We start from the raw sequence: 13,877 nt of genomic DNA on the forward strand, positions 1-13,877 counted from the left end.
CAATAGGACAGGCCTGGCTTCCGAAGAGGAGTGTTTGCCATGTCCTGCAGGCTGGTTTTGTGTGGGAGGAGCTCGGGTGCCTTCGGGGAGGTGCAGCTCAGGGCATTACTGTCCCCAGGGTAGGCAACTTTTCTCAGAAATGGGGACATTTTATTTATTTCTCTTTAGAAAATTTGTGCACTCTCATGAATGCATGTTGTGACTTAATTGGTGTATGTTACACTGAAGTAATTCAGCAAGGAGGTGGGTAGCAAATGGTTGTGATTTTCTTTACTTGCAGAGGATTAAAATGCAAAATCAAGTGTCTGGTGTAAACATTTGCACTATCTTGTAAGTGGTGACCTTTTCATTATTTCACGTTCCTGCTGTAGAATGGACTAGTGTAAATATTTATTGGCAATGAAGAACAGGGGGTATTTCTCCCTTCGGTCTTTGAGGCTCTTGTTAGAATCAGGATGGTTTTCTCATCTTTTTTTTTTTTTTTTTTTTCTTGGAAGGTACATGGAGGGGCACCCAGCACCCATGCCCTGCAGGAACATACAGTACCAGGTTGGGAAATGTCAGGGTGGAAGACTGTACTGCCTGCCCTGCAGGGACTTTCTGCACCAGTGGGACCTCCAAGCCAGTTCTGTGCCCAGTGTAAGTACAGTACATGTGCTGCAGTGGTTGTTCATTTGGGGCCTGCATGAGCACAAAAGATACCGTTTCTGTGTGGCATTTCAGAGCACTTCTCATTACAAGATGCACCTTTCAGCATCAGAAGTATTTGCAAAAAAGGCTTCATTTCTGGGTGTTCCAGACAAGCTTTCTCTGAATCACTTGGCTCCAGAAATGGTGCATTTCCTCTACCCAAAAGTCTATCTGTGCAAGCCAGATACATTCTCCTGTTCTTTGTCATTTTGCTCTCCTTATTGACTCTCCCTTCTGTTCTCCTGCCACTTGCAGAGGAACCTATCGTACGGCTCGTGGTGCAAAGCTGGCTGCAGAGTGTCTGCTTTGTCCTGGAGGGTATTACTGCCCTGAGCTTGGCACTGTTTCTCCTCGAGCATGTGGTGCTGGCAACTTCTCAGTAAGTAGCAACAATTTCATTATGCAGCCGTGGGGTCTGAGAGTTGGCAAAACACGTGCAAAGTGTATTCACTTGCCCTGTAAGCAGTAATATCCGACATCTGCCACGTCTTTCTGCATTCTTTCTCTAGGGCCGTGGTCAGTCTGTTTGTAGGGACTGTCCAGAGGGAACATTCTGCAATGAGACAGGCCTTGCTGAACCCAGGGTGTGTCCCAAAGGGCATTTTTGCTTGCCTGGAAGTTCCCTGCCTCTCCCATGTCCCGTGGTAAGAATTGAATGTTTTCCATGTCCATAATTCTCAGCAGGCTTCCAGTCCCCTSGTAGAAATGATTCATTGATTCTCTGTGTTTGTGCAGGGAACTTACGCCGATGTAGCTGGGGCAGGTTCCTGCAAGCCCTGCCCAGCAGGCATGTACTGCAGCATGGCTGGGCTGACTGAGCCAGAAGGACATTGCCAGCCAGGGCATTACTGTGTTCAGGGCTCCAGCAGCTCCTCACCTGTGAGTGCTGAACATTTTGCATAGCACCAGACACTTAAGCACTGAAAGAGCATTCATAAACTCTGTTCACCATCTTTGCTTTAGGTGGGACTTCCATTTGGAGATTTTTGCCCGCCAGGGCATTACTGTCCTACTGGCACAACACAGCCAAAAGAGATGCCTTGTCCTGCTGGCACCTGGAATGAACAGAGAGGAGGCCAGGATGCCTCTTGGTGTCTGCCTTGTGCTCCTGGGTTTTTCTGTAATATGTCAGGCCAAGATGCTCCTGTTGGGCTTTGTGCACGAGGTGAGACAAAGCCGGAACTCTTTTAGACGCTCAGAAATGCAGCATTGTCTTTTTCTCCTGCTCAGGCTTTTCTCTCTCCGTACATTTCTGTAACAAATTTTGCTGAGAAAAAAAACTCAAATGTTTTCCTCTTTCAGGCTACTACTGCACAGGAAGGGCAAAGACAGCAAAGCCTGAGGATGGCGTCACCGGAGGTATCTGTCCTCGAGGACATTTCTGCCCTCCAGGCTCAGCAGCACCTTCTCCCTGCCCTACTGGAGAATACAGCAATACAACAGGTCAGAAACTAGATCATTCCAGCTTCAGTCTGAAATATCTTGGGATATTTGCACTGRAGTATGTGTACTCTGTGTGCAGAAAGCTAGGGAGCAGTTTAGCAGATTTCCTTGTTGCCAATCCTACATGCCATCTAACGGCGGGATGTGGAGGTTGGCAGGACTCCTGAGCTCCTGCAATGGAATTGAGAAGCTGAGTCAAAGGCAGCTTGCTGTTTCAACTCTTTCTGCTTTAAGTGCACAGACAGGCAGAGAGAATTTGCACAAATAGTATTTTTGTTTCCGTCCTTTTTGTTTTAATTCTTAAATTTCCTTCACAGGTCAAGACAAATGCTTTCCTTGTCCTGCTGGGTTTCACTGTCCAAACGGGCTAAGACGCCGCTGTCCTCCTGGTTTCTATTGCCCTCGGAAAACTGGAAATGATTTTCATCCTTGTCCACCTGGGACTTACAACCCTTCCCATGGACTCGGCCAGGCCGAGAGATGTCAGCAGTGCCCTGCAGGTAAGGAAGTAACTGAGAACTGTGGTGATATAGGTGAAGCAGTGGGTGAGAGGGTGATCCCTGTGCATTATCTCTTCTTTCTTATTCCACCGATGCAGGTTTTACCTCTCAGTTTGGATTGCAATGCTGGTTTATCCCAGTTGGTTTGATGTTGATAGTTAGACTCACAGTGTCTTATCTCCTAAGCAATGCATGCAGTACCTCAGCTCTCATATTTCTGCTGCCAGGAGAATGTTATTCTTTTCCTCTGTGGCCTTCCAGGAATGTTCTGTGGAGACTGGGGATTATCCTCTCCAAGTGGCCCCTGCTGGCCAGGATTCTTCTGCACAGCAGGTATTGAATGTAACATTCAGCAGGGAGAAAAAGGAGTGGAAAAAAAGATGAAGCTCTGGCCTTGAGAAGTTGTGGTGCTGTAGTGTTTTGTTTTTTAATCATGGAGTTATCAGAGGAATTTAACTTTATTTTGAAGTAAATTTCTATCCTTGTGGCTTATTGAGGAAGGTTGTCAAATGGCAGCCAACTGCAGGAACCAAAATGCAAGAGACTCATGCGCCCAGACACACAAGCACATATTTAAGTCTCTGGTTTTGACTGTTTGGATTTCGCAGTTCATCCCTCCTCGGGAGAGATTACTTTCAAGTCTKTAACAATTTCTGTGCTCCTTGGAAGGCTGTTATTGTGAATGTTTTATTGAGATCAAGTCCAAATCCAGGATCTTTGGATGCAGTCCAGTTCAAAGGAAATGCTAACAGCAAACTCCCTGTGTTGTTTACCCCTCTAAGGCGAGGATAACTCACATCAAAAACAGGAAGTCTTTTTGTTCCCAGCTTTCCATTTGCCAAGGAGCACATAAACCCAGAGACTGCTCTGAAACAGAGCACTCAGCTCTGGGCTGGTTGTTATTCAGGTCCGTGCCTCGCAGGGTGGATGGCAGCCCTTAACCTCGGGACTACTCCCAGTATTCTCACATAAGCAAAGTAGCTTCTGTATGTGYGGCCCCCTTCAACAACCAGCTGATTCCAGGTTTAGCACAGGGAATGGGTATTAGGGATCAGGATCTTTGAGTCCTTGCTAAAGGAAAAGTAAGTAAGAAAAGTAAATCCTTGCTTTAAAAGAAAAAAAAAAGATGACAAAATATCTAAATGATTCTAGTCCCCTATGGAAATTGCTCTATAGTCATGAGGTACAGATTGGTCTGTAGGAACCTGTGTCACTGAGGATTCCCTTGGTCTGTCTTTCTGATGTAGGAGCAAGTGTCCCAAATCCTAACGGAGTCACAAACATGAGCGCTGGTGGCCCCTGCCCCCCTGGACACTTTTGCCCAGCTGGCACAAGTGTGCCACAGCCGTGTCCTGCGGGCACTTACTCACACAGGTGAGCTCCTTGCTTCTGCTGTGCTAGTGCCTTAACTGCCTTTTCTTACTGTTTTCTCCCTCTCTTCCACAACTGCTTAGTACCTTCCTTCCCTGGGTGTGCAGTTCTTTAGCAAGAGGGTGCAGCTCAGTAAGGTTCACAAGGCATGTTTCTGYCTTGATCATAAAAGCCTTAGGGTTTTCACTTGGCAAGAAGGGTAGGTGTTAAGGGTCTACCTGTGGAACACAGAAAGCTGCTTTTGTTTCTCTGCAGGCTGAATGTGTGGCAGGACTCCAGCTGCACCGTGTGCCCACCTGGCTCTTACTGCAGCTCTGCTGGCCTCACGGCACCCTCTGGACCCTGCTCAGCTGGGTACTACTGCCTGTCYGGAGCAACCTCACCCTCTCCAGCCGGTGGGTTGCTTTGGGTAGACATCAATTTCTTGATATTTACACCATTTGTTGTGTCATGCATCCTCTTGATCCCTCTTCTGGTATCCCAAGAGGCCATAACCAGGAAGAGATGCTCATCAGCGTGGTCATAGCAATTCTCTTTTTTGACTCTGTTGTTTACTTTCTGTGTTTTAGGTGCATGGGAGAAAGGAGGCCCTTGCCCTGTGAGCCATTTTTGTCCAGAAGGCACCAGCTTTCCCCTACCCTGCCTTGCAGGGACGTACAACAATCTCAGCAGACAAGCTGCATGCTTCCCTTGCGCTGCAGGCTACTACTGCCCAGAAAATGCCACCAGCTACACCACAAATCCTTGCCCAGCTGGCTTCTATTGCCCCAAAGGTGAGTTGGACTCAGGGATAATTTGAGCAGGATTTATGAGAGCCAGGACGAAATGTCCGTATTTTAAAGACAGGATTTTTCTTCCTTGTGTGAAGGAAAGCTTTAAATAATGATCTGGTGCCTTGTAGAAAAGGAGCCCATTTTTTTTTTTTTTTTTAGTCTGTAGACATGGGTTTTAACCAGAGACTGGCAAGCTAAGCAGAGCTTGGCTTGCAGGGCAAGCTGTGCGCTATGGAATTCAGATAAACTGGYAGTGATAATATTAAGTGATAGTGCAGGATTAATAGCCAGGAGAGTATTTACAGTTCATGAAAGATTCTTGCTCTCTATATTTGAAAGGAACCAAGTTTGCTACTGAATTTCCCTGTCCTCGAGGCTACTATAACCCAGATCCCATGACACAGAGCTTGGATAGCTGCTTGCCCTGTCCTCCTGGGCACTACTGTGGGAAGGAGAACTTGACAGATGTGTCAGGCAAATGTGATGCAGGTGAGTTTGAATCTGCTTTGCTTCTGTATTGCACAGCACCATCCCTTCAGATTCATTCAGAATAACTCAGGTTCTGTGGTTGTCRGAGCTTTTCAGTCCTCTTTTGTCTTCTCAGGCTGGTTCTGTGTCTCAGCTGCTTGGACCTCACAGCCTTTCGATCTGGATAACTACACCAATGCTAACTGCCTCTGCCCAGCCACTGCCACTGGAGGGAAGTGCCTAGCTGGTTTCTATTGCCCCAGAGGAAGCCCAGAGCCTCTTCCCTGCCCCCCTGGGCTTTACTGCAATGCCTCAGGTTAGTACTTGCCTTTGGAGAGCAGGAGTGGTAGGGGTGATGTGTTTGAAGGGGAGTTGAAATGAAGCAATTTGGGGAACAAATACTTAACTCAAAAACACGTTAGAAGACCTTCATTCAAGTATTTACCTGCACTAGCGAGGAAGAGAGCTCAGGTGTTGCCTTGTGATGTTAGCTCAGGGTAAAATCACAAGTGGTTGATTTTCCTGCTCTTCTCYCCCTGTCTTGGTGCTTTAGGTGTCGTTAACCTCTCTGTTCTCCAGGTCTGTCTGTTCCCAGTGGGCAATGTACTGCTGGGTTTTACTGCCAAGGTGGTGCAGCTGTCCCTCAACCAATTGATGGCACAACTGGGAATATCTGCCCAGTGGGGACTTATTGCCGTGAGTATTAAGGGTCAACCAGAAGCAAAAATAGTAGTCATATAATACCTGATATATTGCTGGGTGRTTTTGGCAGTGTAGCAGCTAGCTCACTAGAGTCTGGCCAGACTAGAGTCTGGATTCCCAGATTCTTCCTTTAGTCTTCCTCTTGGCCTATTCACTGACAGTAGTAAGTGACTTTTTTCATCTCAGTGCCCAAGTTGTCTGCCTTTAAAGTGTAATTAGCTTCACTTCTCTTTTGTTTTGCAAAATGGAGTTGTTAATGTGGGTCCTCTGCAGTACAGCACCGCATGATCTGTGAATGAAAAATAAGAGTTCACCAATGCTGTTTCCATGGCATTCTCTGCTTAACCCAACTTTTGAGCAGTCTCTAGGAAGTTCATTTCTCTCTGTCTTGCTTCCGTTCTCACAGCTGCAGGATCAGCAGTACCTGAGCCCTGCCCAGCTGGCACCTTTTCTAGCGTGCCAGGGCAGAGGATGCTTTCCGAGTGCCAGCCTTGCCCCTCTGGCTTTTTCTGCAAGACACCTGGCCTCAGTGCCCCCACTGGAGAGTGTGGGGAAGGTAAGTYGTGATGAAACTGCCTGCAAGGCTGGGGGGCACACCCTCCCAGTGATACATGTGTGTGGGACAAGATGAAAGTAAATGGCTGGCTGTGAATCACTGCTGCAAAGTGGAAAAGCCAAAGAGGGGTCCATTTACCAATSGGGAGTAGTGACAGGATCAGAGAGCTTCTGAGGCACAGAAAACCGTCAGAGAGCTTCTGAGGTATAGGCGACCAGAAAATGGGAGTTATATTTTTCACAATATCCAGGGTTTATCCTGTGTGCCCTTCCTATAAGAGATGCTGCTCATGCATTTTCCTGAGGGTGAAAGCCTTGAGACTTTTGGTACCTTTGTTCCCATTGTGGGAGATTTGTGTGAAGAGGCTATGTGGAAACAGAAATGCTAAAGCATTTCTGAAAATTCTGAAAAAAATCTGAAAAAAAAAAAAAAAAGGTAAAACAGAGGCAGGTGAAAATTCTGATGTTCAGGGGTTGTTCTGGTTGTTCTGGAAAGAATCAGGGCAAATCTGAAACAAATTCTGTGTGCCTAGGGATTGTTCTTGATTCCTAATACCAGAAGGTATTCGTGTGCTTGAGGCTACCTGTTAGGAATTCTCTCTGTTAATGAGAAGTAGCTCAGTAACTAGAATCTCTCAATGACTAATTTAGCTTTTTTTCCTCTCTCTCCACTGCAGGCTATTACTGTGACAGCCAGCAAGAACCAGTCATTGATTTTACCCTTTACCCCTGCCCACAAGGTTTTTACTGCCCACCAGGGACCCACCGYAGCACTCAGTACAGCTGCCCTGCAGGAACCTTTGGACCAAGGCAGAAACTGAAAACTGTCAAGGAATGTCAAAGATGCCCAGCAGGAAAATATTGTGAGCTCTCTGGACTTGCTGCTCCAACAGGTACCTTGCTGTTTTTCTGAGAATATTTACCACACTGCTAGAGAGTAATGTTGTTCACTGATAGCTACTGCCAAGGACGGAAGTTAGGACTTCTGAGTTCTGATCTCAGTTAAGGTGAACTGACTCATTTTACTCCTCAAGAGCTTCTGCAGAAGAACAAAAATTTCTTCTAATCAGAAATGGTTGAATGGGTGGGAGTGAGACCACAGAAACATTAATCTAGGAAAGTATATCTTTGAAAACCTTTCAGATGGGGAGTTTTTCAGTGTTAAATCTGTTCAGCATCCTTTTCAGAATTAGTTTGTTGTTTCAACCTAGTTCCCGAGGAATTCATCCTTCCACATAATAGATGCATGTGTGACTAGGCTCAGCAGAGAGGGTAAATTACTCATCACCAACCGATCTCCCTCTGGTTTGGTCAGGATTGTCTTTTTTCAGTCAGTACTGATGATTTTTCATTTCTTATTGTCCTGTAGATAAAGACCCAAATTCAGCAAAGTCCTTTAAAATATGTTTATTGTTTAGCAAAGCATTTGAGCAACTTAGGACTTCACTGAAGAATATGTTAACTACATGCCTAAAGCGAAGCAGGTGCTGAAGTACTTGCCCAGTACAGAGGCAATGCTGACTCTGAGCCAGCCAAGGCACTTTCATCTCTAGGAACTGTTCTTTTGGCTTCTGCCACCCACACTCTATTCCTTATGATCAGGAGCAACTCTTCCACTGAAATATTGATGACCATTATGTTGTTGATCTGTGGACTGGCAGAGACTYTGCATAGGATTGCAAGTGATTATATTTCAGTCTGTATTCTGGAATTTGCATTTATATGCCTATTATTTTATTGTGGTTATGTATTTACTATTTCTTTTTGTTATCTAGGAGACTGTGCTGGGGGATTCTGGTGCAAAAGTGGTGCCCAAGTAAGAAACCCCCAAGATGGAGAATCGGGACTGCCGTGTCCTCCTGGTTATTACTGTCCTGAAGGTACGGTGTCTTGCTAAGTGTAATTTTTTCTTAATTCATGTCAAGCATGAGATGAGATTTGCTCACTGTGGCGCAATTGACACTGCCAGGTGCCCCACTTCCCGTACAGTGCCCTCCTGGCACTTGGTCTGGCAGTGAAGGTGGTAGGAATTTGCAGGAGTGCCAGCCTTGCCCTGGCGGGCATTTCTGCAACGGCTCTGGACTCACTGCTCCCTCAGGACACTGCAGCCCAGGGTGAGTAGAGGAGTGAAAGAAACGCTGTGCTTTATGTGGAGAGAACTGCTCGACAACAAGTAGAAATGTTGAAATAAGAATAATATGTTCCTCTACTCGCTACTGCAGGTATTACTGTGTCACTAGGGCCCACACCCCAACACCCACTGATGGCGTCTCAGGAGCTCCATGTCCCATTGGACACTTCTGCCCTCTTGGATCCAGGAGTCCAGCTCCATGTCCCCCTGGCTCCTACATGCTGCAGGACCGTGGAGAGGAGTGCCTTGCTTGCCCAGAGGGTGAATACTGTGTCCCTGGTGAGAAGCCTAAGCCATGTCCCCAGGGTGAGTTGAGGATCAGAAACACTTTGGTGCCTCACTCCTTCTAGATTTTCCRAATAATTTCTTGAAACCTCAGCATATGGGAGACCATTATGGCTTGTGAGTTCAGCAACAACTCATTCCTCTCTGAACTCCTTCAGAGTCATACTTAGTCCACACAGCTCAGGCTACTGACTGTACAGAGGCTATAAAGCTTCATGAATCCAGTCACCAAGATAATGATTGGTAATTCTTTGTCTCTGAAGCTTTTTATCCCATCATTAATGTTTTAAATACAAATTTGTTCTTTCAGGTTTCTACTGCCCTAGAGGAACAGGTTTAAACTGGCAGCCCTGCCCACCAGGTACTTACAGCCCTGAGCAAGGACAGGGAAGCAGAACCAGCTGCAGGGCTTGTGATGGAGGCAAGTTCTGCCAGTATCCCAATGCAACTGCTGTGACTGGCGAGTGCTGGGAAGGGTACTATTGTGCTCAAGGATCGTACAAGCCTAATCCGGATGCTGTGATACCAGGTGCCACTTCTCTTTTGCTAATGCAGTGTTAGTGRTTATCACTGGTGTTTCAGTGATAGCACCAGGTGTGTAAGAAGCTGTTTCTGTGAGCAATCTGTAGGGAAATCACTCACGGCATGAGTAAACAATAGCTATTAACAGCCCAGTTTAAGCAATGAATGCTTTCACTTTTTCATACTGCTTTTGATTAACTGTGATTCTCTCTTTTAGGCCAAGCGGGTCCCTGTCCTGCAGGCCATTACTGTCCCCGAGGCGCTTCTGTCCCCACACCCTGTCCTGTGGGAACTTTCAGCACAAGAAGCGGGTTGAGCTCCGAGGTGGGATGAACTTGGGCAATTCTTTGCAGTAGCTTTCTTTGGGTAGTTATGTACTCTGCAGTTGTGTGGGATGGTGTTGTCACTGCCCTAAGATGAAAGAAAAGATCGAGTCCAAAGGCAGAGTGGATGAGAGACAACYCATCCAATTATGGATGTCCAGCCAGTTTGTGTAGATGTAAGGAAGCTGCTTAGATTCTTGACAGCTTCAGAGAGCAGGTCATCATGTTCTTGAGCAAATATTGAATCTAGGTTAGCTGCATTGCCTATTACAGATGCATCTGCATTTACTGTAGAAGTTGCTTGAGATGCTTAGTTTCAACTTAAGGTATTTTGATTTTGGTTATCTTAAGCTAGGTAAGAGAAATCCGTGTCTGGTCATGACCAAGATCAGCAGAGGTACCACTGGCCTGTTAGTGGTGGAGCCAGTCCTGAAGTYGACCTCAGTTTGTTATCTCCTTGGTTTATCATAGACTGAGTGCTCCCCGTGTCTTCCTGGTCATTACTGTGATGCTGCTGGCCTTCTGGCCCCTACCGGACAGTGTGAAGAGGGATCCTATTGCACACTGGGATCCATTCTTCCCAAAATCCTGGTTGCAGACAAGACTGGAGGCCCCTGTCCCAGAGGTAGGCTATTACACACAATTASCAAATTATCCTTTGCTGTGAATGATGATTAAAACTCCCAGCAGACTTCAGGCAGCTCTGAGATATTTTGGCTTTTGAAATTTGTGAGTGCCTCGGGRAGCTGCAGTGTAGTTTATTTTAGGACGCATGGAAGTGTCAAATAAAATCGTCATCCTGCCCTGGCCCTGGAAGTACTGCTGATTCTGATCTGTTCTTTCTTTTTCAGGGCATTTCTGTCCCAGGGGCACAGCTCTTCCAGTGCCTTGTCCAGCAGGGTCATACAACCCTTCACAAAGGCAAGCCAGCTGCCTGCCCTGTGCTAAAGGGTAAGACTGAGGCCGTGAGCTTACTGTTGTGTGGGTTCAGGACTGCTGGAAGCGCTGGTTCTCTTTGCAACAGGTGGCCATAGTCCTAGYGAAGGCAAAGTGGGCCGGGTGTATCACCTGCTGCTGAGTCTGGCTTTTCCTTAGGGAGTTCATCTCCAATTACTAGCCAGAGTTGGCCTTGATTAACTTCTGTGAGTTGATGAATCACAGTGTGGATATGTTATGACTCAAGTTGAAGAAAATTATGTCTCTGTGGCTTTTGCAATTACACCATCAATTTGGCATATGAGGAAACAACTGAGAGAATGCACTAATACACAGGAGTACTTCTCATTTGTGGTCAATAGAGAACGGTGCAGTAGCACCCTTAAACTAGTTGTTCCCACCATTGAGTCATCCTTGTTCAAGTATTCATGAACAGAACATTGCTAGAAAATCTAAATTTGCTTTTATCCCTATTTTATTCTCTCTGTGGACCAGGTTCTTCTGCCCAGAAAATTCCTCTTCCTTTTTGGAAAACGAATGTCCAGCTGGCCACTACTGTCCGGCTGGTACTGCTTCTGCAACTCAGTTCCCGTGTCCTAAAGGGACTTACAACCCACAGACTAGAAGCAGCCTCATGTCTCACTGTATCCTTTGTGATCCAGGTAAGCAGCAAATAAATATATGTTAAGGTGGTGGTAGGACAAACCATGAAAACGACTTTCAAATGGTTTCGAGCTTCAGTGGTGGAGTTTGCTCTGCTGAGAAGATAGAAAGAGACTGCCCTAGAGTTCATTAAATATGTTCTCAGCAAAAAAATGTTGATTTTTTTTTTCTTTTTTTCTTCCCTGAATCATGGTAATGGATCCTTTTACACATCGCTGTCAGTGATTCACTCTTCCATTGACCTTCTGTGACAGTGCTCTCGGTGACTTTGCTTTTCTGTTTGTTTTAGGCATGTATTGCTCAGCACCAGGTCTGTCACAGCCGTCTGGATTCTGTCATTCAGGTTATCACTGCACCAACGGAGCCACCAGCCCAGCCCCCTTCAGACACAGGGTGAGTGACTGGGGGACAAGGGCTGAAACTACTATAACATCATAATTTCTGGTGTTGTTGTTCCRTGTACCTTTGCTATGCCTGGGGTTGCCTCTACCCATTCCTACAGCTCTTCACCTGCCTGATTGCTAAGGGATTCCGTGCAGGTCTGCMTTTCAGGAGTTTGCCCCAGAGCAGCTTCCAAGGGCTGGCCGTGCCGCRGCAGCTGGTGTTGCCAGTGCTCTCTTTATGCCAATTGGGGGACTTCAGTTGGTTTCAGTGGCAGCAGACATGGAGKGGTCAGCCCTTTCTGTCACCTCTCTCGTGTCTCTAGTAGTAGTTGTCAAATCTTGTTTCCATAACAATTTTTCTTTCCATTTATTTTTCTTACACAGGTGGAGTCTGCTGACCTTGGTCTGCCTGGGAATGATATTTGTCCTGCGGGGCATTTCTGCCCCACCGGTACAGGGTATCCCATCCCCTGTCCTGCTGGATCCTTCTCTGCTTCCCTGGGCCTGGAGGCAGAAGAACAGTGCCAGCCATGCCCGGCTGGGCGCTACTGCAGTGAGGCAGGGCTGTCCAGCGTGGCGCAGACATCGCCCTGCAATGCTGGGTATGGTGGGATGGGCACTCGCCCCCTCTTCCTGGGAAAATGCGGCTGCCAGGGCTTCACTGGGAGTATAGCAGAGCTGTTCAAACTCCAGAATACACTTAGCCTGAATATCTTGTGCCTTGTGTGCAAATATGTATACACAAGATAAACTGCAAAGACTTTGTTCCCACCCCTTGAGGTCAGCTGTAGAGTGTCTGCTTGCTACTGTCGATGGACAATTCAGAACCATTCCTTTGGTATCTGTATTTGCCTCACATTCTTTCCCAGTCTTATACATATATTCCTCTGTTATTTTTTGCATAGGTTTAGTTTATTATCCATTATTCAGCCTATAATCACACTTGCTGAGAGTATGACTGGGTATCTTTTTTTTCTTTCTGTGTTTTATCTCTTCTCCCACGAGGTGGTGCAAAAGCAAATGACAAGGAAGTATATCAGGCCTGCATGATGCAAACAGACAAGTGCTCTTAGCAATATTTGTCCAGCTCATGAGTCTGCCTAGCAGCAAGAGGCTACCCAAGTTCATTTTATTTCATCTGTCAAAGAGAAGCTTAGAGGTGATTTCATTGTAGTCTAAAAGGCCTTTGTGGGGAAAGATTTCTGATAGCAGATGGCTCTTGAATCTTGTAGAGAAAATCACAGTGAAATTTCAGTGCAGCTAGAAGATGAAGCTAACCCCAAAATAGAATTAAGGAGTGTATTTGGAATGCGTAAGATAATTGCCCTCTGTAATAATTTCGTAGGAATAAAAAGGATTTGTCACATGTTAGTCAAATTTTAGGCCTCCTTAGATATTGACTTAACTCTAGAAGGATGCTGTGATGTGGCCACAACAGTATTAGGTAAAGATTTCTAGCCTGAGSTATAAAGGATATTACATGATTGTAAATGACCCTTGTCTCCTAAAGTCTGTGAAGCCCTTTCCCAGCAGGGTACAACTTGTGCTTTGAGCAAACCGTCTTTCAGTGTCCCTCCCATGTAGCATCCATTCCTCTAGTCTGCTGTTCAGCCAAATAGGTCTTGCTTGCAGGGAGACAAATACTGACAGGCAACTTTGCTGTTCTTTTCTTTAATGCTACTCCTTTTGCTTCCAGTCATTTCACCCGTAAGTGTTCTGAATTATTTCTTCCTCAGAAACAGTATTTTTTGAATCCTTGTGTAGAGCATACAGTGATCATGCCTCTCATTTTCTTTTTGCTTAGCTTTTATCTACAGAGATACTAGTTTTTATGTTTCCTCATATTTGCTTACTGTGAGAGTGTTGGGAAGGCAGTAAAGAGAAGAGTCGGTGGGGATTAGGTGGCATTAAAGCAGAGCTATATAAAAGCCTGGGGATAAAGGGAGACTAAGCAAAGACAGCAAGTCTGAGAACTTGGACTCTGTGCTTTGAAGTTTAAAAATATATATATCCTTCATTTTAAAAGGCTTTTTATTCCAGAATAAGAACACTTTCCAGGCAGCTCTGGGCAGGGGGGATTGCCAAGGTTTTGAGGTGGGCAGTTGCAGAGAGAGAAGGGGGGGGGGAAAAAC

The 13,877-nt window shown here is 46.0% G+C and overlaps 1 protein-coding gene and 1 long non-coding RNA gene across 2 annotated transcripts; both read left to right on the forward strand.

Moving 5' to 3' along the window:
• The first annotated feature begins 476 nt into the window (after positions 1 to 476).
• LOC112946301 lies at positions 477 to 1,517 on the forward strand. Its single transcript, XR_003249207.1, has 4 exons — positions 477 to 639; positions 946 to 1,069; positions 1,200 to 1,334; positions 1,426 to 1,517. It is a non-coding gene; the product is annotated as an uncharacterized LOC112946301 (long non-coding RNA).
• Positions 1,518 to 5,523: 4,006 nt separating this feature from the next.
• On the forward strand, positions 5,524 to 10,858 carry LOC112946297 (laminin subunit gamma-1-like). Its single transcript, XM_026038106.1, has 11 exons — positions 5,524 to 5,561; positions 5,825 to 5,941; positions 6,354 to 6,503; positions 7,180 to 7,395; positions 8,278 to 8,382; positions 8,472 to 8,616; positions 8,725 to 8,939; positions 9,229 to 9,447; positions 9,658 to 9,764; positions 10,235 to 10,388; positions 10,755 to 10,858. Exons 3-11 carry the CDS (start codon positions 6,419 to 6,421, stop codon positions 10,856 to 10,858), a joined length of 1,350 nt encoding a protein of 449 aa, XP_025893891.1. The 5' UTR covers positions 5,524 to 5,561; positions 5,825 to 5,941; positions 6,354 to 6,418.
• The last annotated feature ends 3,019 nt before the right edge of the window (positions 10,859 to 13,877 follow it).

Source organism: Nothoprocta perdicaria, unplaced genomic scaffold (genome assembly GCF_003342845.1).
Source record: "Nothoprocta perdicaria isolate Ctin4 unplaced genomic scaffold, notPer1 scaffold_201, whole genome shotgun sequence".
NCBI lineage: Eukaryota > Metazoa > Chordata > Aves > Tinamiformes > Tinamidae > Nothoprocta > Nothoprocta perdicaria.